A 24,337-nucleotide genomic window follows, 5' to 3' on the forward strand; every position below is an offset into this window, starting at 1 on the left:
GATGATGATGATGATGATGATGATGATGATGATGATGATGATGATGATGATGATGATGATGATGATGACTTGTACAACTCTATCATTCAAATTTTATTTTACTCTATCATTCAAGTTTTATTTTATTTATTCTATTCATCTACTTTTTTATTTTGTCATATATATACATATATATATATATATATATATATATATATATATATATATATATATATATATATATATATATATATATATATATATATATATATCCTGAGTTTATATATATATATATATATATATATATATATATATATATATATATATATATATATCCTGAATTTATATATATATATATATATATATATATATATATATATATATATATATATATATATATATATATATATATATATATATATCCTGAATTTATTGTGCTTTTGTTTTATTGTCAGTAATTTCATTTTATGACTTAAACACGAGCGTATTAGTAACCTCGTAACTTTTAATAAAAATAATAATAAATAATAATTTTTTTTGAATATTGAATGAAAAAAAGCACATGCATGTAATTCAAGATACCTTCAGTTATTAGAACGCTTTTTTTAAAAAAATAAAAATTATTCTTAAAATCAGCGCGCGGATTAAAAAAAGTAAAAAAAAAAAAAAGCGAGGATTAAAAAAAGTTATATTTTTTTTTTTAGAAACGAACCTACAAGCAGTCTAGTAGCCAATTGATAATAATAAACAAATCCACGGTAGCGAAGAGGTTAACAATTGCACAAAATTGGATAAAATAAGTCTACATTTGTGTCTAAGAGTGATAGATAGACACCAGTGTGGAGTTAAGTGTGTAGTAAAACACTACACTTCCCGCGATTGTGTACAAGACAACTATAAATAGCTTCCAAATCTCTAGAAACAACCAAATTTCCAGGTACAGAAGACATTTCTTGGAAAGTATTACTAGATGTTTCTAGGGAGATAAGTAACCCTATTTTCCAAATATTCAACTCATCACTTAAAACAAGAATTGTAAACAGAAAAATTAAAAAATTTCCATGATTGTTCATATATACAAATCAAGATCATACTCTTTAAACTACTGAAGCCAATATATATCTATATGTATTTGTGTAAAATTTGAATTTCTAAAACTTCTTGAAAGAAAAGTCTATAATAGAGTTTGTAAACACTTAAAGTCGAATAAAATTATAAAATAAAGCCAATACGGTTTCTTGAAGCCACACTCAAAAAAGTATGCAACCCTTGATATATTATTAATAAGATAAAGAAATCATTTAACTATAAAAGTTTACGTTGCGGATCTTTATTGACTTGTTGAAGACGTTATACACCATCTACCATGGTATTTTATTTAAAAAAGTTCAAAAGTTAAACCAAATTAAGCCTAATTGCTTATAAAAGAACCTAGTGGAATACTAAGTATGATATTTTTCTGCTGCACACACAAATAAACCCATAAATTTCATGATTTTTTAAAAATTTCTGCTTATAATATAATTTGTTTGTTTGTTCTAAATTACAATTTTAAACAGCATTTCATTTTAAGATTTAAAAGATGTAACGTTTACAGTTTGTTATATCTTTACAAAACTGTATAGGTATAGCAAAAATTGTAAATAAACATCTTAAAAAAGAAATATTAAAGCGTAAATGTGTGCAAATATAAGTTTAGGCGTCTGTATGTGTGTGTATGCGCGCACGCTGAAAAATCCACCGTAAATATAAAAACCGAAAAATATCAAAAATTAACGAAGTTATTTTTATAAATCATCAATTAAAAAAATTACACCTTTGAGCTGTCGCTTAAAAAAGTTGCAGTTAAATTGTTGAATAAAATCCTGAGGTAATTATTTTTTAAAAAAATTGGAGTTGTTCTCAAAAGCACAATTTATTTTTTGATAAAGGAAAAAAAAATATGTTTCAAATTTTTTTTTTTAGGAATTTAGAAACAATTTCTAATTAAATAATTTTGAAAAATTTTAAGTTAAAAAATTACAAATCTGTTTATCAACCGTGTATAAATTGCGCTTGTGGAGGCACTTACGCCTCCACAATTAATAAATCACAATTCAATTGACTTAATTTCGCGCAAGGATCTTATTCTGAGTGAAACAGATTGTGAGTTATTATGCATGATATTAGTTAAAAAACTCTAGAAACATAATTACCAAAATGATTTATAGATATTCAGGGGGTAACTTTAAAAATTGAAAACTCTTCTTAGCTCATTAAAAAATTAATAAAACACAAAAGCATGTTTACATAGTTTCTGATACAAATATAAACTTATTGAAGCATGCTTCTAACAATAATTTTTAACATTTTGTTGATGCTTTCCTAGAACACAGTTTTATTTCCACATTTGTTAAGCCAGTGAGAATAACGAACTGTTAATATTGTTAAGGCAAGTGTTAATATTGATAATATTGTTAAGGTCAAACTAACCTCAATTTTCTAAACTGTTTAGGAGACAACTTTCTTTATTAATTATAAGTTATGTTTAATAAAAAACAAAAAATAAAATAAAAAGTTTTTAACAATAAATTATCTTGTTGATGGGTTTGTTAACTTGGTTATAAAGAAAACATAGTCTTATTAATGCAAAAACACAATAATAATAAAAAACCGAAAATTGAAGGATTACTCCAGTTGGCCTTTACACCATACATATAATATCCAACAATATTCTTGTTTGCATAGGTATTATTAAGACAGACCTATCAGATCCCTTTTCCACCTTCTTAACTATTTAAAACAAAGCACCAAACAGTTTCACTTATAAATCTCCTAAATACAAGTGAGAAAACAGTTGTTATAAACATGTTAAGACTTTCTGAATTTTAAAAAGTTCAATGAAATCCTAAAAAAAAAATAACGCAAAATTAAAACTTTTAAAAATGTAATAACTTACAAAAATGATAAAAACTTTTTTAAAAAAACAAAACAATACTCAAGGATAGATTTTTTAATTAAACTTGTTTAAAAAAACTATGGAAACGCTAAGAAAGCATGGAGAATGATTATAGAGATAGTCAGTAATTATGTTTATATAAAAAGCAATCTGCCAAAATAACTTTTAATTGATGGTAATTTAGTTATAAGATAATGGCTAAAAATCTAAATAGCTTCTTTCTTAATGTGAGAAACCATTACATTCAATATAAAAACTAAAACAACAGAAAGTATTATAACTTGCGGGGTTTACCAAGGCTTACAACTGTTATTGTTTTTTCTTAAGATATAGAAATTATATTCAACATTAAACTTAATATTATTGCATCGGCTGTCATAAAAATCTAGGTAACACTTTAAAAGGTTGGATATAGCGTTTCAGTTCTTCGTTGTCGCAAAACAGATTGTTACCGCAAAGCTAAACATGCAACAAGAGTATTAAAGTAATTTCAAAATTTGTAGAACTAAAACTTTTAAAATCAACCAACCATATTCGCTACCGTGACTTTAAATGAACCAAATAAACTTTAATGTCATTACTTGAACGTGAGTTTCCACTCATCCGTTTTCGGAAACGAGAAAAGAAAGGCAAAAGAATCACGTGAGCATGCGAAGTTTTCCTTCGGAAAAATTCCAGCTTATACTATGCATGTCTACGTGATTTTTTTCCCTTCTCCTTTCCGTTCCGGTAAAAAACAGAGAGGTGGAAACTTATTTTAAGGTGAGTTTCCACTCATCCATTTTTCTACGGAACGGGATTGGAAAGGGACAAATAGTTGCGTGAGCATGCGTAGTTTTCCTTTGGAAAAGTTAAAACTTTTACTACGCATGTCTAAGCGATTTTCTCTTTTCTTTCCCGTTCTGGTAAAAAAACGGATGAGTGGAAACTTACCATTAAAGATAAAACTTATTAAAACTTAAATGATACCGTTGCGCTAGCCACAACCTTTTGAATAATAATTTAATATGTAAAAAACTTCTAGAGAAGAGTATCACGGTTAGATTTGAATGTTTACAAACAATTCTAAACTGAAAACTTTGTCAGCTAGTCTAAGTTTGGAATTTAAATCTTATCCACGTAAGTTATTATTTTTTTTTTTTAAGTTTTTAAATTTAATTATAAAATCATGGTTGATTATTTTTGTAGTTAATTTACATGTTTGATATTAAAAATTGCATGACTTCAGTTGCACAACAAAATTTATTCGAATGTAAGCACTTTCAAAGTGTAATTAAGTGAATAAAAGTTGTAGTTAAGAAACATAAGATGTAAATTAAAACATGATAGTTGTAATTAAGAAAGGTAAATTTTAAATAAATATTGTATTTGAGAAAGATGATATTTAATGATAAAAATTAGAAAAACAAATGATGTAAATTAGGAACATAAAATATAATTGAGAAACATGAAGCACAATTATTTTAATAAAAATATTCTACTGTTAGCTTCTATGAACTGGACATCTAACAAGGCTCTGCTATATTAGACTTTACTATTGTGGAGCAACAAAACTATTGTAATTGTTTTACAAGTTCGTTTACAGAATGTAAGGAAACAACAGAAAGCTAGGCGTTCCATTAAAATGCATTTGTATTAGATGGGAAATTATATCTCTGCAATTTATTTAAAAGTTCTCTGACAATAATATAGCTGGGGATACTGTTTCGCAGATACTTTGCAGAACAATTTGAAAAACAAAAGGTTGTTTTGTTTGGATTAAGGACTTTATTAAAGTTCTTGATGATTTTGAAATATTAAATCAAATCACTTCTCATTTGTTGTTCTCAAAATGTAGTTAGTCCAAATTTGCCAATTGAGATTCGTAGTTCATGTTTGTTAATTGAGGAACAAGTTTAGTTACTCAGCGTATATATACACATGGCTCGATAAAAACACGAAGTTTGATGTTTTTTTGTAATTAATTGTTTAGTCTCTTACTCTAAGTAATTTACTCTACCACTAATAAATAATAGTATAAGGCCGCTTATACTATTATTTATTAGTGATGTTTTTGTATATTTTGATATAATTCATATTTTAATCGTAGAAATAACCATATATTGTTTTGTCTTTGCAAAATTGATGCATTTTAACAATAATTTACTTTTAGTAATTTTTATTTTTGTGAGTTTTACAAGTGTATTTTCATTTGTTGTGAGGCTTAGGACCTTCATACTTGGCTGGGGCACGGGAAGGGTGAGGGATTCCCCTAACTTCCCTTGCTAGACCGTCCCTGAGTGTGGGGACTTTAACTTACTTTTGTGGGTACTCCCGCAGGCAACATTGCCATATCTAATATGACAGTGAATCAAAGGGTAAAATTGTTGAATTAAAGTATGTCTTATTAAAATGCTATTCAATTTATAAGTAACTCTAATATCTTTTGAAATTTATTGCATAAGTTACCAATGTGGAGTTTCAATGAAAGATTTTCATTTAAAATAAGACCAAAAAAATTTGTAAACTATATGAATGTTATCAATGATAGGCATAGGCATTTTACACGGAAATATATGTTTTTTTGAAGCTGGATAAAAGAGAATCTTCTATAATTTTTGATGGTTAGCGAAAACTTATTTGATTTATAACTGAGTAGAAACTTTCTTTGGTTGCGTTCTGTCTTTAGTTTCTTTATTTACATTTAGTTACGTAGTATACGTTCAATATTCATATCATGAAATAACCTGTTGAGGTTGTTGTGGTATAAAAAAAGATTAGTATTATCCATAAAAGTATTGTCATCAAATTAAAACGCTAAATTTTTAACATAAACTAGAAATAAAAGTGGTCCGAGTATGAAACCCTGTGAAGCTCCACATGATTTCTTAGACATGGGAAGATGACGCATTAATGTTAACAAATTGTTTACGATTTTTTAAGTAGTTTTTAATAATGTTAAAAATTTGCCAGTGATACCATAATATTTTAATTTTTATGAGGATGTTGGGGTTTACTATATCAAAAGCTTTGGATAAGTCTATACAAATTCCTAACTTAATAATTGACACCGAATGTTTGCGCGAGATTAATCCAATTGTCATTTTGTTTAGCACATTCAACTACTGTTTTTAGCTCGCTTGGTGAAGATTAAACGTTATATTTTCTTTCAACATATGTGGTTAAATGTATTACATGCAGACAATATATACGAGCTAGATCTGATTGTTTCAGTAGTAGATGTGAACTTATTCGGTTAAATAAACGTTGACATCGATTTAACATATTATCAGACTGATATGTTTTGGCATATAACGCAAGGATCTTTCAAATCAATTATTACTGGTGCATACAAAAGCTTCATTTTATAATATTAATCTAGTTAAATACATGTTCAAGAAGACCTTTTATAAAAACCTATAGGGTTGCATTGGACATTCGTAATTATAATTTATACATTTTTAATCACATTTTTACAATTTCTTAAATAAAAAGTGTGTGTTACAAAATTACATATTAGGAATTCTAAATTACATGTTGCTTTTTTCATTACATATTAAGAGAAAGAGAGAATGAGAAAGAGAGGAAGAGAGAAAGAGAAAGAGAAAGAGAGAAAGAGAGATTATTATGTTAATAAAACATTATTTTGGTTTGCAAGATAGACAACTTAAATATGGTGTGGACATATATACAAAATAGGTAACATTGTAAACAGGGGCATCACCTACCTTGTTAATCAAAATGGCATAATCAAATTATTACAAATTATCTTTATCTTTTTAAAGATTATCTATCTGTAAACAAATAAATATAAAAGTATTATTTTACGATAAATTGAAATGTATAAATTCATACCTCGACAAAATACAACATTAATTGTTCCATCCGTTGTTGAATAACATTTACTATACTCATATATTACACAGCCATTTTTTTTTGCCACAACATTGAGAACAACAACGTCATGAATGTAGCTGTTAAAAGTTGGAATATCGCTGAAACTTAATGCCAAAATGTTACATGACGAGACCCATATCTATTAAAAAAAATTTTAAGTTTTAGTTAATTATGATAAAAAGATTTTGAAGCTATCAAGCTCCATGATTATATGCTAATATATCAGATTAATGAACTTCTTTAACTTGAAGATCCTAATTTTTTAGGTAAAATTGTTAATCATTTGAAAAAAAAGAGCGGTATAAATGTAATCACCCAACATTTAGATATGTCAATATGACTTAGGGTACAACTTAAACACTCTTTTTTCTTTGCATTAAATATACTATTATCTACCACATTGTTTTACAATGATCGTATCTTATCAGCTATTGTAGTATTTGTCAATACTACAAAAGCTGAACTGTTATAACTAAGTTTTTCTTTACTGCTGCAAGTTGCTTTTATTACCGCTAAAAAATAGTATTATATTATACAGTGGGTTGGCAACCACCTTTAAAAACAATTTAGTTTTTAACACATCAATATACTTAGAAAATAAAATCATTTTTATCTTCAATATATTTAAACATTGAAATTGTGTATAATCTTTATTTATAATAACGTTTGTCTCAATTATTTGTTTGAACTTAATTAGTAATATATGTCTAAATGCACTTTACTCTAAAAACAATATCAATTAAGTTAAAAATATATAGTGCAAAAATGAACGAGCCCAATAAAAATTAAATAAAAACAAAAATAAAATACATTACTCAATCCTGAAATAAAGTTTATATATTTATGTCTTTTTCAATATTTAAGACGCAATAAAAAAAATGAGGCTATAAGATAAAAATTTAACTTATTGCTGTATTTTTTTATTAATTAACTCTATTGTATTTGATTTGCTGTTATTGCTTATTGATATTTTTTATGCTGACCATAATATTTTTTTATATTCATATTTATGAATGTTCTCCAAGATATGAATTTTGATTTTCAAAATATATAGGATTAAAAACAATTTTCAATCAATGTTCAAGCTTTTGTAATTCATTTAATCATGGTTAAAATTTTTTGATAATCATGTTTAAAGATTTATCAACTTTCAATTATGTTTAAAATCATTTTTTAAGCTGAAGAAAGGAATGGTTTTATTAAAATTTGTTCAAATTTCGCAACACTAAGAAATATAAATAGGAGCAAAAACGGTAAAATAAACGGTTGTTTTTTAAAAATATAAAGCCTTCTTAGTTTTTTCACATTTAATACCTTCATCTGATTTAAATATTTGTAGCGTTTTTAATCTTGCTTGTAACAAAACAAAGCGGATAAATCACAAATATTATTTAAGCTTGTTTGAATATACCAAGATAAAAACATACATATATATGTATGTATCTAGGTATGTATAAATCTATGTGTGAATGTATGATATGTATAATTGCATGTATGTTTGTATAAATATATATATATATATATAAATATATACATATATATATATATATATATATATATATATATATATATATATATATATATGTATATATATATATATATATATATTTATATATATATATATATATATATATATATATATATATATATATATATATATATATATATATATATATATATATATATATATATATGTATATATATATATATATATATATATATATATTTATACAAACATACATGTATATAATTTATACATGTATGTTTGTATATAATTTATTGACTTTTTTACAACCTCGTTTCCCTGTATTATCATTTAATGAGCTTTCATTTTTGATTAAATAAAATATTACATTCAAGGCAATTTAATAAAAAAACCCCACGCACAAAATGATTTTAAGAATTTTATTTTTTAGCTTTTTGGCTAGATTTTTGAAGTCACTGTAAGCAGATACAAAATTGAACACAAGCTGTAGAGTCACATGCATACAACATTATATAGGATCGTCAAACGCGCAAGGAAGTCAAATGCTCACGATAATGTAATTAGAGAGGATGAATCTTAGTGGGAGATTGTCCTTGTTGCAGGAGTTGTTCAATTCTTGCATAACTTTGATGGTACGCTTGCAGCACTGATTGCTTTTGGCAATGTTGATTGGAGAGTCACCTGTTTTCCAGTGGGTTTTTAAGCAATTGAGAGCTTTTGGGTAGTCATTCAGAGCTTCAGATAGTGCTTCAAAATCTACAACGCAGAACATTTGGCTGCTGAACCAATGGTCAGCCCATGAGTAAGAAATGAATGAACAGATTTTATGCAACCTGATCCGGGTTTCTGGCAGCAGATGATTAAAGGCAAGAAGGGCTAGAATGGCATGAGAGTTCTAGCGTGCATTGCCAATGTTTGGGATCTGTTTAAAATTCACGTAGAGGATCTCATTCCTCTCAGATGAAAGACGGAAGGCACAATTGAGGTGATAAAAAAACTTCATGTCATCTCTCCAGCCGCCTGTTTCCTTAATCTCAGTTTTGCGGTTGCTGACAGCTACTTTCAATTTATCGTAATTGTTCATCAAATCCTGCGCAAAGAAATACTCAATGTTTAGTGATTTAGTCGACCCATGGAGCTCATTGTCCATGACAACGCAAGAACTCGTTCTAGCACATGGTGTTGGCAACTGATGAACTTGGGTTTGGGGTGACCTTTCCCTTCGAACATTTTCTGTAGCCGAACAACAATGCCTGTCTTCTTGCCGATATTCACGTTTGTTGTGTTGCCAACAATCATCTCAACTGATCCCCACAGGTTGAACTCCTATAACACATCCTGGAGTCCTTCTGCGATTTTTTGAGCTTTCTCATCTTTCATTTGTACCGCAGTCAACCTAATTTTCTTAGATTGATTCTTGAGGACCACGGCCTGATATTCAAAGCCCTCAATGTGTTTGTCGTCAAAGCGTACGCTCCACTTCTCAAGATGAAGCGTGCTCACCAAGTGTTTTTTCACCTGAGCAGCTTTCGTGTAGATAGTAGTGTAGATTGCTGATTGACATAGGGTTGGGATTTCAACGTCCTCACCAGATAGCTGGCGGCACACCACTGCTTCTCTGTGGGACGACAGCTTTGAGCATGTAACAAGACGTCTTGAAATGCCTGTTGGTTTATACTTCCTTTTACTCATTGATGCTGCATTGTCATCCTCCCAAGGACTGTCTGTCATGTTCTTAGATGAGTCCGTGCTACTTTCGGAACAATCAGATAGCGCTAAACTGGTAAGTGAAGACACAGTTGCTTCCATTGCCCTCTTTCTTTTGTATGGGTGGATGGTATTGGCACTAGCAGGTTTGCCAGTCGAATAACCAACGTGATCTTTGCATTCATTTTTCAGTTTGAAGAAGTTCTCATCCTACTTGCACTAACATTCGCCTTTCATATTGGTCATTTCATATTTCATATTGGTCATGTCAAACAGTTCATTCAATGAATCAAAGTTTTTGTTTTTTTTCTGCGGCGCTCATAGTCTTTTAGATATTTTGCCAGTTTTGCACAAATGGCTTGATCAGATACATGCGGGAATTTCAACATTTTGCTCCATACATCTTTAAGCCTACATCAATTGACCCGATCCTCTATCTCCGTTCTTTGGCAGTGGATTCAAAAAATTTGAAGCGCCCAATGACGTGGTTTCGCAAGGGCATGCGACTCCAATTGCTCAAGAGTGCTTCATAAATTGCCACGTTGCCTCTTCTTGATGGGGCTTAAAACTGGACTAAGTTATTTGTCCAGTTTCCCTTGTTCTTCATTATGTTTGAAGAGCTCTTCTTGAACGACATGTTTTCTTTTACTTACCAACTGAAATAGGAAAGGCCTTGACGTCAATATAAATTACGTAACAAATTAAAGAAACCGTTATTAAGTTTTCAATTTAATATATTTCATTTCAAAAGGAGCAAATAACGATTACAGAAAATAAAATAGAGAGACACTAATAAAATTATATGCTCAATTATAATTTGCAAAAGAGTTAAATGTAACTTACCTAATAATATAAGGATCTCTTCATACTTAAACTAAGGAGAATACGCAATAATTAGATTAAGGCAATTATAATGTTAAAATTAAGATAATATAATTAAAACTCAACTACCCCATGCTTATATACCAGTTTATATAGCAGACTGGAAAACAGCTTAAGAAAATTTTAGAACTCTACCGATACTTCCCGAACAATTGCATCACCTTGACGTCACTGTCCTGGCTGACGACGCACAGCGTTATACGATGTTCTGGAAAATTCTATACATTTCTCTGCTACATAAATTAATACACAAGTCGATTTCATGACTTATGTTATATACAGTGTATATATATATATATATATATATATATATATATATATATATATATATATATATATATATACTGTATATATATATATATATATATATATATATATATATATATATATATATATATATATATATATATATATATATATATATATAAACTATATATATATATAGACGATATATATATATATATATATATATAGAGTCTCTATATATATATATATATATATTTTTTTTTTTTTTTTTTTTTTTTTTTTAGTTTACAATTATTAATCGTAATAAAAAAATATAAAAAAAAATAAAATTGTTATCTTAAAGAATATCCAAAAAATCTTTTCGTAAGAACCATATAAAATATATCAAACGTGTATATATAATATAATAAAAATACAATTGATTTAACAATTATTAACAATGTAGAATAAACAAAACAGAAAATAATTTTACATTTCAAAAATATTTATATATATTGTCAGTAGAAAGAATAAAGTTTTTTAATTTAGTTTTAAAAACAGAAAACGAAATCGACAAATCAAAATTTGGAACAACAATTTTGTTCCATAAATACGGTGCTCGATAGTTTATGCAAAATTGATTAAACTTTGTTTGACAAAAAAGTTCAATTATTAAATTATTATTTCGTAAAGTATATTTGTTTATAGCTTTATGGGTAAAAAGATCTTTAAAAATGAACAATGGTTGTTCACTTTTACAACGAAACATAAAACATAAAATATTATAGACATTGAGTTCGTAAACGTTGAGTGCTTTAACGTTTTTAAACAAAATATTAGAATGAGAAAAACGATTTTCAAAACATATTAAACGCATTGCGTGTGTCTGACGATGGTAGAGATTTCGTAACTTACTTTTAGAGGTACTTCCCCAAACAATATTGGCATAATTTATATAGCTGTGTATAAATGAGTAGTAGAGTTGAATTAAATTTTTTTTATTTAGATAGTACCTGACCTTATATAGAATTCCAATACTTTTGGCCAATTTAGTAGAAATAAAGTCGATATGATACTTCCATGTAATATTTTCATCAATGTAAATGCCTAAAAATCTTGTGACCGACTCCTTTTTTATTTCAATTTTATCAATGAAAAGTTTAGGTAAATTATTTGGTAAAAAACAGCTTTTTTGCGAGGGAGTGGAAAAGGATCCATTTTGTTTTGTCAATGTTTAACGTTAACTTGTTGCACTTAAACCAGTTGGAGATGTGATTAAGTTCTTTATTCATATTTGAAAAAAGCTCATAAATGTCACTGTTTGACAGAAATAAATTAGTATCATCCGCAAAAATGATACTCATAAGGTTAGAAGCTTTATTTAAATCATTTATATAGACTAAAAACAAAAGTGGGCCTAGAATAGAACCTTGTGGAACACCACATTTTATGTCAATTAATTTTTCATTTTGAAAATAATTTCCATAGAAAACAAATTGTTTTCTATTTGTCAAATAACTTTTATACCATTTTATTAATTTGCCATTAATTCCATAAAACTTGAGTTTCTTAAGTAGAATTTTGTGATCGACCGTGTCGAATGCTTTTGATAGGTCAATGAAAATACCTAGTGTATATTGTGATCTACCAAATGAATTGGAAATTTCACGAATGAACTGTGTAATGGCTTGTTCAGTTGAACAATTTTTTTTAAAACCGAATTGATTTTTATATAGAAGTTTATTTAGATTAAGGTAATTGTATGTTCTATTGTATATAATTCTTTCTAAAATCTTCGAGAAAGTTGAAAGAACTGAGATAGGGCGATAATTACTAATATTTGATTTTTTTCCGTCTTTGTAAATTGGAGTAACTTTAGCTATTTTTAATTGGTCAGGGAATACACCTTATATATTATATATATATATATATATATATATATATATACATATATATATATATATATATATATATATATATATATATATATATATATATATATATATATATATATATATATATATATATATATATATATATATATATATATATATATATATATATATTATATATATATATATAATATATATATATATATATGTATATAAATATATATATATATATATATATATATATATATATATATATATATATATATATATATATATATATATATATATATATATATATAAATATATCCTTTTAGTGTTATCATTATTGTCATCTTCATTATTATAATGTAATAGTTTATTGACTCATTTTAATTGTGAGTGGAGCTAGTTGTTAAAATTTTAGTGTAAGTTCAATATGCTTTCATGATTAAAAATAAAGTAATGAGCTAATCAAATTTATTTTTTTAAACTTAGCAAATGCATTTTGACACGCAAAAAAGATTTGGAAATCAATAAATATTAAACTTCAGTTTCTTTGAAAAAAAATGATAGTTAAGCTTTAACCTTTTAGCATATCTTAAATTTGTTGTGTTGCATATGAACAAAATATTCTATATGTGATATATGTACTATAATGAAATTTAATTGAAATACAAATTATTTATTAATTTATATGGTATTGCTAAAAGGAGAGAGACATTTTAGTTTAAAATAGTCTGCATTGTATTTTTATTATTTGTATTATTTTTTTAGGAAAGTAAATGTCAACTATTTTTATTTGTATTTTGACGCTTTTTATATAGTCTTTCCTTTAAATTTAATCGGGTTTAGTTAAGTATAGACTCATTATTAAAAACAACATGTGAAAAACAAACATAATAAACTAAAAGTAACACAAAAATGAGCAATGGCGAAGTAACGGAGAAACGTCGGACGTAAAATTGCCATATATGGACTATGCATTAAACAGTGAGCTAAAATTAGCTTATCCCATGCTTGTTTTTTGATGGTGGGCCGTTCATGGCACCATTGATGGGTCTTGTATGAATCAGGAAGCAGAAAGAAGCAGAAATCATGAAGCAGGAAGATTTTGCTGGGGTTGTTTTTAAATTTTATCTATAACAAAACAAAACTATCTATTACCAAAAGTTCTCAGCTAACAATTAACGTTAAAAAATCGTTGCCACAACGTTCATTTAGGTGTGCGTAACGTTCACTGCAAACGTTGCACGAATCAATTTTTGTTAACTCTGATTAACAGTTCTTAAACGTTCAATGTGAATGCTCAAATAACAAACAGCGAACGTTTACTTAACGTTCACTGCAAAAGTTATATTGATAGTCCTTAACTTTTACCTTACACACCCAACAACAAACATGGAGGTGTACCCTACATTTTTCTTTCTTTAAATTTTTAACGTATAAATGCTAATAGGTGTACGCGGACTTTTTGTTTAAACCTATATTTGCTAGTGTTTTTGAATGTGAGGCTTTTTTGAATTTACCTAAACTTTATTTAAAAAATGTTAAAAAAGTAGTTATGTAAAAATTTGTTTTCATTTAAGACAAATTTATAGGTGTAGTTCATGTTTCGCAATTGAAATACACCATGTCAAGTTTATTTGAGAACCCACGATTCAATTATTACACTTCAATTATAACGGACATTATTGGATGAGCTGATTACAATTAACAGAAAATCGTACTAAAAAATAATACTTCATGCACTGGAAAAGTTTATCAATCAGTGTTTCTATTTATTGCTTTAAAGGACGCAAACCACAATTTATATTACAATATAAATAAGTTAAATTTGCTTACAACATCAACAACATATATAGGTGTGTTTCAGTGAAAAAGTACAGCTTTTACCACTAAAATTAAAAATTATTTCAGTTGTCTTCTTTAAAATAGCACAATTTACAATATTTCATCAAAAATAAATTTCGTTGTTCTTATTAAATTTTTTTTTATTAAAAGCAAAGGCACTATGTGGTTTTAATAAACAAGCTATTTTTATTTATGAATGACTTAAATGTGCCATTTATAAAAAATTTAAAATTTTATAAATTGTCAATTCTATATAAACACAGTTTTATACATGAACCACAAAAATAGACACCTCAAAAGCTTATACAAACTAAAATAAACAAACAAATTTTATGTAGTACTCCAGTATGATTCATGGTACATTACTTTAGATGGTACTGAAACAGGTAACGGTTTCCACTAAATAAATTATTCATCTAAGTTCAGAGCAATTTCCAAGTCAAATAAATTGTCTACTTTGTCGTCTTCAAGACAACCTAGTATTTGTAATAAATTTTTATTTATTCCAGATAAAAGAACTTCATGACAGATTTGTGATCAATTTCTGAATGACAAACCTTTTTTATCAGAAGCATCAGAATCTTAATCAAATTGAACAGGAAACTCTTTTTCCGAGTTGCGTTAATTTGAAAACAAATGTTGCTTGACATCTACACCATTATTGGCTCAACACGAAGTTGTTTTTTCAAAACAAATTTGTTTCAGTATCGTTGTCGCTTTAATTGTTGCTTTATTGCACAAGAGGTCGTTTAGCTGCCATTTACTTTATCTGTATATCTGATAATGCATATTATTCTGTTTCATTTTAACTACTTTCAAATATGATAATATAATACAATTCATTTATAACATCTTCAAGTGAATCCTCAATCCCAAATACCTTTATGAGATACCTAGACAGTCATTTTAGCTTATAAAATTATGATTTTTAATAGTTTGTAAAGATTGTTATATACTATACTTTTCTTTAATATCTAAAAATCATAATAACTTATGATTTTTAATAGTTTGTAAAGATTGTTATATACTATACTTTTCTTTAATATCTCGAATTATCATATAATATGACTGTAATATAAAAAAATAATTTTAAAAGATTCCTTTATTGCCAGCTCAAATACTCCCAATTAGAAACATAAAAAACAATTTATATATAGTTTTTATGAAATTACTTGATTAAACTAATTATACAACAAAGTTAGAACTTATTACTTAAAAAAGGCTAAGCAAATTCTGTTTAAATTCTAAAACAGGAAGACGTTCTCTGTGGGTCATTGTTGTCTTTATAAACCCAACCCGCCTTTCTTGTGCGTAAACTATGCCAAAAGCTCTTGTAACTTCCTTCACAATTCTTTCTACGGATTGTCCGTGTACAGAGATTTCTGGAACATCTATGAAAATTTCTAAGAATTTAATAAGTTTTTTTTACTAATTTTGAATGTGAGCAAAGGTTCGTAAATATCAGTACTCCAATCAGTTCAAAAATAGTTTTACCACCGGTGGTAGTTTGTGGAACTTTTTTGATTTAATACTTGTATTTGTAATACAGTATTTTCTAGAGAACTTAAACTTCTTATAAAAGTTATTGTCTTCACTGTAAACAACCTTTCATTTTTATCTTTGCTACAAAGTAGTGCTTGAAGTATGGATTCACTGTGAGCATTCCAAACAGAGCAACAAACATAAGGTAAAATTGCTTTCTAAATATTTAAATTCATTTTTTGGACAAATTCCAGCTGTTTGATAATATGGTATGGTCTATTAGTCCATTTTTGTTTTACCTAAACATTTTTTATTAATAAAATTATCGCACACACAAAAATAAAAACTAAATAAAATAGAACACAGAACTACACACACACAGAAATAAAAACTAAAAAAAAACACAGAAATAAAATTATCACACACACAGAAATAAAAACTATCAAAGTAAACAAAGAAAGTTCTTAACGTAATTTAAAACTATAATACAGAGTATACACCAACACATAACCATACAAGGTATTTTAAATTCTGAGCAATGTTTCTATATAGTCCATGGTGTGAACACCAGATTCTATAAAGCATATTTGCCAAGTTTAATCAGCGTGCAAGATTGTCGGGTCCAACTTGATTTTCTTTTAAATCGTGTGGCGTTACTTTATCTTTAATAGCTTTTGTTATACGGTATAGATATCTTTGATCACTAGATAGATTTTTTAAAGTACCTTTATTGATATCTACCAATATCTTTATTTCAATATCTTTATATTGAACTACATAAGTGGAAGTTTTGAAATGGTTGGCTATAAGGACAAGTTTACCAATATTGCAAGAAAACTTATTGTTTGAAATTATTTTTCCATCATTAACTGACATTAGGTGATTCAATAGTAAATCGTTTGTGTGCAAGGCACAAACTATCCAAATAAGTTTGGCTTGAAGTTTCTTTTCTAAAAAATTAAAAATACCTCCTTTCCAGCTAAAAAAAAAAAATTATTTAAATATACGCATGACATTTAACATCAAATATTTACCTGTAATTATTATCAAGCATTTACCTGTATTAAAATTGGTTGAATTACAGCTAATAGCTACTAGAGTGGACTCTATACCATGTTCTATAATCCATTTATGTATATGTTCTGCAATACACTCTGTTGGGGTAATAGACTCAGATCTGTTTTCTTTGCCATTTGTAAAATGGTACAGATATCACCTGACTTTGCACAAACTGAATAATTGTCTTTTTGTATAAGTCTGTGGTGAAGTTTTCCATCTTCTCCAATCAAAGAAAATTTTGTCTCATCCTGTCTCCCATCAAACAATATACATTGAATTCCTTGATGAGAGAAATCCTACCCTTTTAGATACCTTAAGATTTTGATGAAATTTTAGCAGATGCTCAATATGATACACTATATCTTAATTATGCTAATGCAACTTTTTTCATATTCAACGAATTTTTTGGAACTTGTCCGCTTATGTACACAGATTCTTTTTGGAAACAACATCTTCATTGTCACAATTCTCAACATTTTCACTTGGGATTTTAGTTTTTTTTCTTCTTGAGAATAAAAAGATAAGTATTCTATTAGCGACCTTTTTTCCAGTTTCCTTCCTTTTCTAATTTTTATCTTGTCTGTTAGTTTTTTAAAAATCTTGAGCACTCATTTGCATACAACTTTTTGTCTCAAATTTTCCTTTTTTGGGTTTCATAAACTGAAGTTCCATTCTAGGAATTTTGTTTCCTCTTTTGCATTGACAAGAAAAATGGGCTTTAAAAACACATGAATTACAACTTGCCTCCTCACAAGAAACAATATTACACGTGGACTTTGCTAAATCAAATAGCTAGTCAAGATTACACTTTGCTATATCAAATAGCTAGTCAAGAATAGAGTTAAACTTAGAAATGGTCTTAACGTTGCACCCAAAATTAACATTATCTGTAGCCTATTTCCATAATCTAATCATTTTATTTATACCCACTTTGTCTGTCACAATGGGAACTTCACGATTTGCGTTCAACCATTGTGTTTTCACTTTAAAGAAAACTTTTTTGCTTGTATTTTCAAATTTTGCAGTTGTTTTACAGTTATTATCTATTCTTAAAAGCAGACCGTATTTAAAACATCTGTTAATGTTGGTAACGCAAAAAATAAATATTCACTCGCAAAACTAATCATAAAACTTAATTTGCAACTTTGATCATTTTTACGTGTTCGTTAAGCCATCAAGATAGAACTCAAAGTTTTCACTAGTTTATAAACAATGTTTGCTGTGAACTTAACGTGTCAACTCAAATGTAGCCTTTCATATGCCTCATTTTATGAATGACATTTCTTAAGGTGTTATTTCATGTTATTTCAAGTTATTTCATGTTATTTCAAGTTATTTCATATTACTTATTAAACAAATTCAAGTTTAAATGGAATATTTTTTAGTAACAACGAAAGATATTACAACAAAGTATAGCAAAAAGAACGGTCTTTGTAAACTTTAAAAATCATTATTTTTTAAAGCAAAATGACTGTCTTGGTATCTAATAAAGGGTATTTGGGAATGATGATTTGATTAAAGATGTTTTTGAGTCAGTCGGAATAACCGGTCAAAAGTTGAGGCGCAAAAAGGTTGTGAGTACATAGCATTTTTTACCCAAAACCTTGGTTTTTTTCAAATTTGAAAGTTCAAATTTGAAAACCTAAAAATAAATTTATTTTTTCAGGCATTAGTTTTATTGAGGCCTCAGCATTTACTGTAATAAGTTGAAAAACAACCAGCCCTAGTATTTGTGTACCTATATATAAACACGACAAATATTCATACTTGTCAGAGTCGACTAGACGCGTCTGACAAGTATGAAAAATACTTTATACGTACTTGTCTAAGTCAACTAGTCCACAAGTATGAATAAGAGCCATGTTTATAATATAACATTTATATAAATTATATACTTATAATTAGTAGTATAATATGCTTTTAAATTTTATACGTAATTAATACGCATAAAATTTAAAAGTATATTATACTACTAAAATATACATTATTAAAACTATAAATTTACACATTTTACCTAGAAAGTAGAAACAAATTATTTCAACTAATTAACATATAATAAACAGTACCTTTATTAAACTATGATACTGCTTATACTTGTTTTCTTTAGTCAGATATTGAGCACAAATCTAAGTACAAATATTAGTGAACATGAACAACAACAACAATATATTAAATATCATACCTTGGTTCTTAAATAATATAATATCAACTAAAAGGCTATTTCGCATATAACGTGGATAAAATGAAAAGAGCTACCTTGTAAACATAACAAACTTAAAAAAGTACAAACATGGCATAAAAAAACAAACAGACAAAATATAAAAAATAAAAAAAACGAGTTTTACTAAACTAAAATTTTTTCTAGAATTTTGTGCCACGGTATTTAAAGTATATTTTAAGATGTGGTGAAAACTTGTTTTGTATTTGATTATATATTATAGATATAACTATATTAATATAAAATTTTATAGAATTTTATATCAATATTGAGTATTTTTAAAAACTAGAATAGTTGAACTTTATTATTTTGTGGTTTATAAATATACTGATTAGCTTTATTGCTATGTTTATTGCTGTCAAAAATTCGGCTGTACTTTTAGGATAAAATTAAGGTCGAAGATATGGACGAATGCTTTTCTAACTTTCCTTTCATTTCTGTTTTTTTTTTTTATATAGGCACTTGCCGAACTTCATTGAAATCCTAGTTTTTGCAGGTACTCTAATTTTAGTCGCACTATTATAACCTTATTTTTATTTTACTTAATTTCTTTTCGGGAGATAGTGGGCTAATCGATTGTTTTACTTTATTTTATATTTAATTTAGATTAAATAACAAAAAGCAATATCAAGTAACTGAGGGTTTAACTTGTTATACGATATGCATCTATTTTGAAATATAAAAATACTAAAACCTTATTTTAAAATAAAGTTAATTAATTATTTTTAACGTTTCCTTGCATTGTTTTAAGTTTTAATTTAAGTTAATAAATGTTAATAAATATAAACTTTAACTTAACTAAAGAATATCCTAAAGTTTCCTAGTGGTTGCTTATAGTAAATGAAACAACTAGCAAACTTCAAAAACATGTTTAAACAGCATTTTATAGTATAATCAAATGAAAATTATGTTTAAATATTGCAATGATTTTTTAAAAATACTTAAACATATTATTTATTTCATAATTTATATGTATATATATATATATATATATATATATATATATATATATATATATATATATATATATATATATATATATATATATATATATATATATACATATATATATATATATATATATATATATATATATATATATATATATATATATATATATATATATATATATATATATATATATGTACATATATATATATATATATATATATATATATATATGTACATATATATATATATATATATATATATATATATATATATATATATATATATATATATATATATATATATAATAAATATGTATAACTACTTTAAGTTGCAATCAATGATTGTTGCAAATTATATGGAAATAACTGCATGGCAACTTTGATTATTCTGGCTATAAGCAAAACAAGATTTAAAGTCGTAAAAAGTGGTCCACAAGGTTTTGTAAATTTTTTAGACAATAATAAATTACCAAGAGGCATCATTCCAAGGTATCATTGAAATCTGCTTTGTGTTCTTTCTAGTACTTGTTTTATTCTGATAAAGCATAAAAGAGACTTTAAACAATATCTTTCAACTGGAACAGTAAAGTGTAAAAGTTTGCATACAACTCTTCAAAAAGCATTTTTGCAGTACCGCAATCAAACAACTGTTTGTGCTTGCTGTATGTGGGAAACTTCTTACAGAACCCTGGATGAAATTTTTTATGTAACATTAGAGCATGCAACTTATGATTATATTCCTGGTATCCAGATTGTGGAAAATGTTATACAAACAGCTCAAGATTGTGAATGCAATCCTGCAGGGTTGTTTGCAGGCAGACTGATTTTTTTGGAGACTTTATTAATCCAAACATTTAAGAAACAGAAACAAATTTATGCTCTCTAGATGAAGAATAATGAAATAGATGTTTTTGATTTACTATTACAGAGAGTTAGTGCAAGACTTTACGATATATAGTTTAAGGAATTATAGATAGTGAGGAATTAATATTTCAACAATTTGCTATATCTCTTTTAAATTAAAATGAAAAAGGAAAGTCTGGATTACCTAGACAGTCTTGATCTAAGTTTGAGAGAAAATGTTTTAAATGGTCAACAAATGTAGCACATAAAAGTAGTTTTAGAAATCGATTGCATTATGTTAAAATTCGAGCTGAGATTTGCCAAAGACAAGAACCCAAGCGCCAGAAAGTGAATAAAAAAATGAAAGAAAATTAGAGAGCAAGCTATCAAGACTAAGTTTTAATGAAATTATAAACATCAAATACAAACACTTACCCATCAACCAACTGTATGATTTAGAGGTCATGAATAAATTTGAATTTCATGTTAGGGAGAATTGTTAGGAAAAAACTATACCGTGAATGGTACGATCATAAACACATGCAATCGTGTTTTGTATAATATAATATTGTATAATTCTATAATTTTGTGTAAGCGTGTTTTGTAAAGTAGAAAAAGATTATAAAAGAAAAAATGACTTCATATAAACAATTTCTGGAAAGATGATGAAACTGATATAGAAGCTTTTGACAATTGCATTAAATATTTTACAGCTTGCTACTGGTGTTGTTTCTGGAGAGTCGCAATTTTATTAATTTGAAAACGCAACAAAGATATAGCTTTAACCTTTTACCTATTTTAAGTTTTCAAGTTCGGAAGAATATCTTATTTTTACAACATTTTTGAATCAATTAAACAGTTTACAATAAGTTACATATATAGGGTTACTCTATTCTACTAAAAACATACTGTGAGTGTTGTGACTTGACAAAAAGATATACTGCAAGCGTTGTGATTTGACAAAAGTTTACTGCTGTGTAGTGACTAGCAAAAACATACAGCAAGTGTTATGACTTGCCAAAATTATATTACAAGTATTGTGACTTAATAAGAACTTTTAAAAGAGAGTAAGCTCTGGCTTACCTTCACGCGGTGCCTATAGTTAAAAACAATTTTTATAGTATTTTCAATTGTGAAATTTAATATATTAATAATTACTAATAGCCAAGACAACATTAATAAAGAAAATTACCTTTAAAACAATCATAAATAACTGTTTTTTTGACAATAATACCCCAGTTATATTTTATTAATTCTTTTTTTTTTGAGAACACCTTTTTTTACTGCTATAGCCTTTTAACTAATTGATTAATTACAGTCATTTAAAAAAGGTTTTAGAGTGCTTAAGAATTGTATATGCAATTAATAAAAAAATTTATTTGAAAAAATTTATATTACTTTTACACTTTTTTAAGTTTAAGAGGAGGGGATGCGGGTGGGCAAATGCCCCTCCGTTATGACCAAGCATACACTAATACAGTCAAGTAATTATGTTTTTATAATTCCGCTTTGTTCGTTTTTTCTGCTTTCAAACACGAAACTGATAATCATATAATGAGCACAGATTTTGATTTTTAGGGTGTGTTAAAAAATCATCATCACATTAGAAATCGACGGCATCAGGCTAAAATTTGAACGGAGATTTGTCAAATATAAACATCCAAGCGCTATAAAATGAATAAAAAAGACATTTTGTTTTGATAATTTATGATGATTCATTAAAATTTTATTCGCAAAAAAATTTTAAAAAAATCTTTTTTTATGTTAATGGTGTTAGGGCAGGAAAGAAAGGAGGGGAAACAACAGCCGTGGTGCAGTGGTTAGAATTCTGGCTCAGGACCCATAGGTCCGAGGTTTGATGCCAGCTCCAGCCCAACAAGCGACATTGGTACGGAAGAAGGCGTGAACTTCTTGTTAAACATTAATATATCTCTCATAAAGATTAATGGTCTGGTAATAAATTATAATCACATTTTTATTTTAAAAGTTTTAATTTCTCTTTAAAAACATCATTTTATGAAAAAAAAATTCAGTATCATTCAGGTAAGGTGGTGCTTTGGCATCCCCTATGTTCACCATATATGCCTGGTGGTCAGAGATTAACAAAAGTGTTTAGCCCACTCTTACACCTATCTTTTGATACAAAGATATTTGTATTTTGATAAAATAAAAAAAGTTATGATAATTTAAGTGACGAAAAACATAATTTTGACCACAGTTTCATGAACAAATCCATATATTGAAAAATCGGTGCTTAAACCGTTATAACTTTTGAACGAATAGTTGGACTTTGATAATTTTTTCGCCATTAAAATACTGCATTGATACATTTATATATATATATATATATATATATATATATATATATATATATATATATATATATATATATATATATATATATTTAAATCATTTTAGTGTATTTTACAAATAGAGTGCTCAATGTTCTTAAATGACAGAGCAATAATAAATTAGTAAAAAACACTTATATAACTCTTTTTTTCAACTTTTAGTTTCACCATTGCTGGATCATCAGGAAGAGTTCTTCGTGATGAACAGGTCTCTTTCTGATGATCCAGCAATGGTGAAACTTAAAGTTGAAGAAAAAAGTTAAATAAGTGTCTTTTACTAATTTATATATATATATATATATATATATATATATATATATATATATATATATATATATATATATATATATAGATAGATAGATAGCTAGATAGATATTTATATATATATATATATATATATATATATATATATATATACATATATATATATATATATATATATATATAAATACTATATATATATATATATATATATATATATATATATATATATATATATATATATATATATATATATACATATAGATATATACACATATATATAAATATATATACATAGATATATATGCATGTATATATATATACATAGATATAGATATATATACATATATATGTACAA

The 24,337-nt window shown here is 26.7% G+C and overlaps 1 protein-coding gene across 2 annotated transcripts in view; it reads right to left on the reverse strand.

Annotated features, from left to right (window-relative positions):
- Positions 1–24,337, reverse strand: part of LOC136091442 (uncharacterized) — a 58,657-nt gene that overhangs the window by 19,167 nt on the left and 15,153 nt on the right. Inside the window, exons 2-3 of one of the 2 annotated variants that reach the window (XM_065819033.1) lie at positions 19,423–19,482; positions 6,752–6,932 (exon numbers count right to left, since the gene is read on the reverse strand). In XM_065819033.1, coding sequence (XP_065675105.1) covers positions 6,752–6,932; positions 19,423–19,482 — 241 coding nt within the window. The remainder of the gene's footprint in view (positions 1–6,751; positions 6,933–19,422; positions 19,483–24,337) is intronic. The other variant, XM_065819034.1, reaches the window with a different exon arrangement.

This window comes from Hydra vulgaris, chromosome 15 (genome assembly GCF_038396675.1).
Source record: "Hydra vulgaris chromosome 15, alternate assembly HydraT2T_AEP".
Lineage (NCBI taxonomy): Eukaryota > Metazoa > Cnidaria > Hydrozoa > Anthoathecata > Hydridae > Hydra > Hydra vulgaris.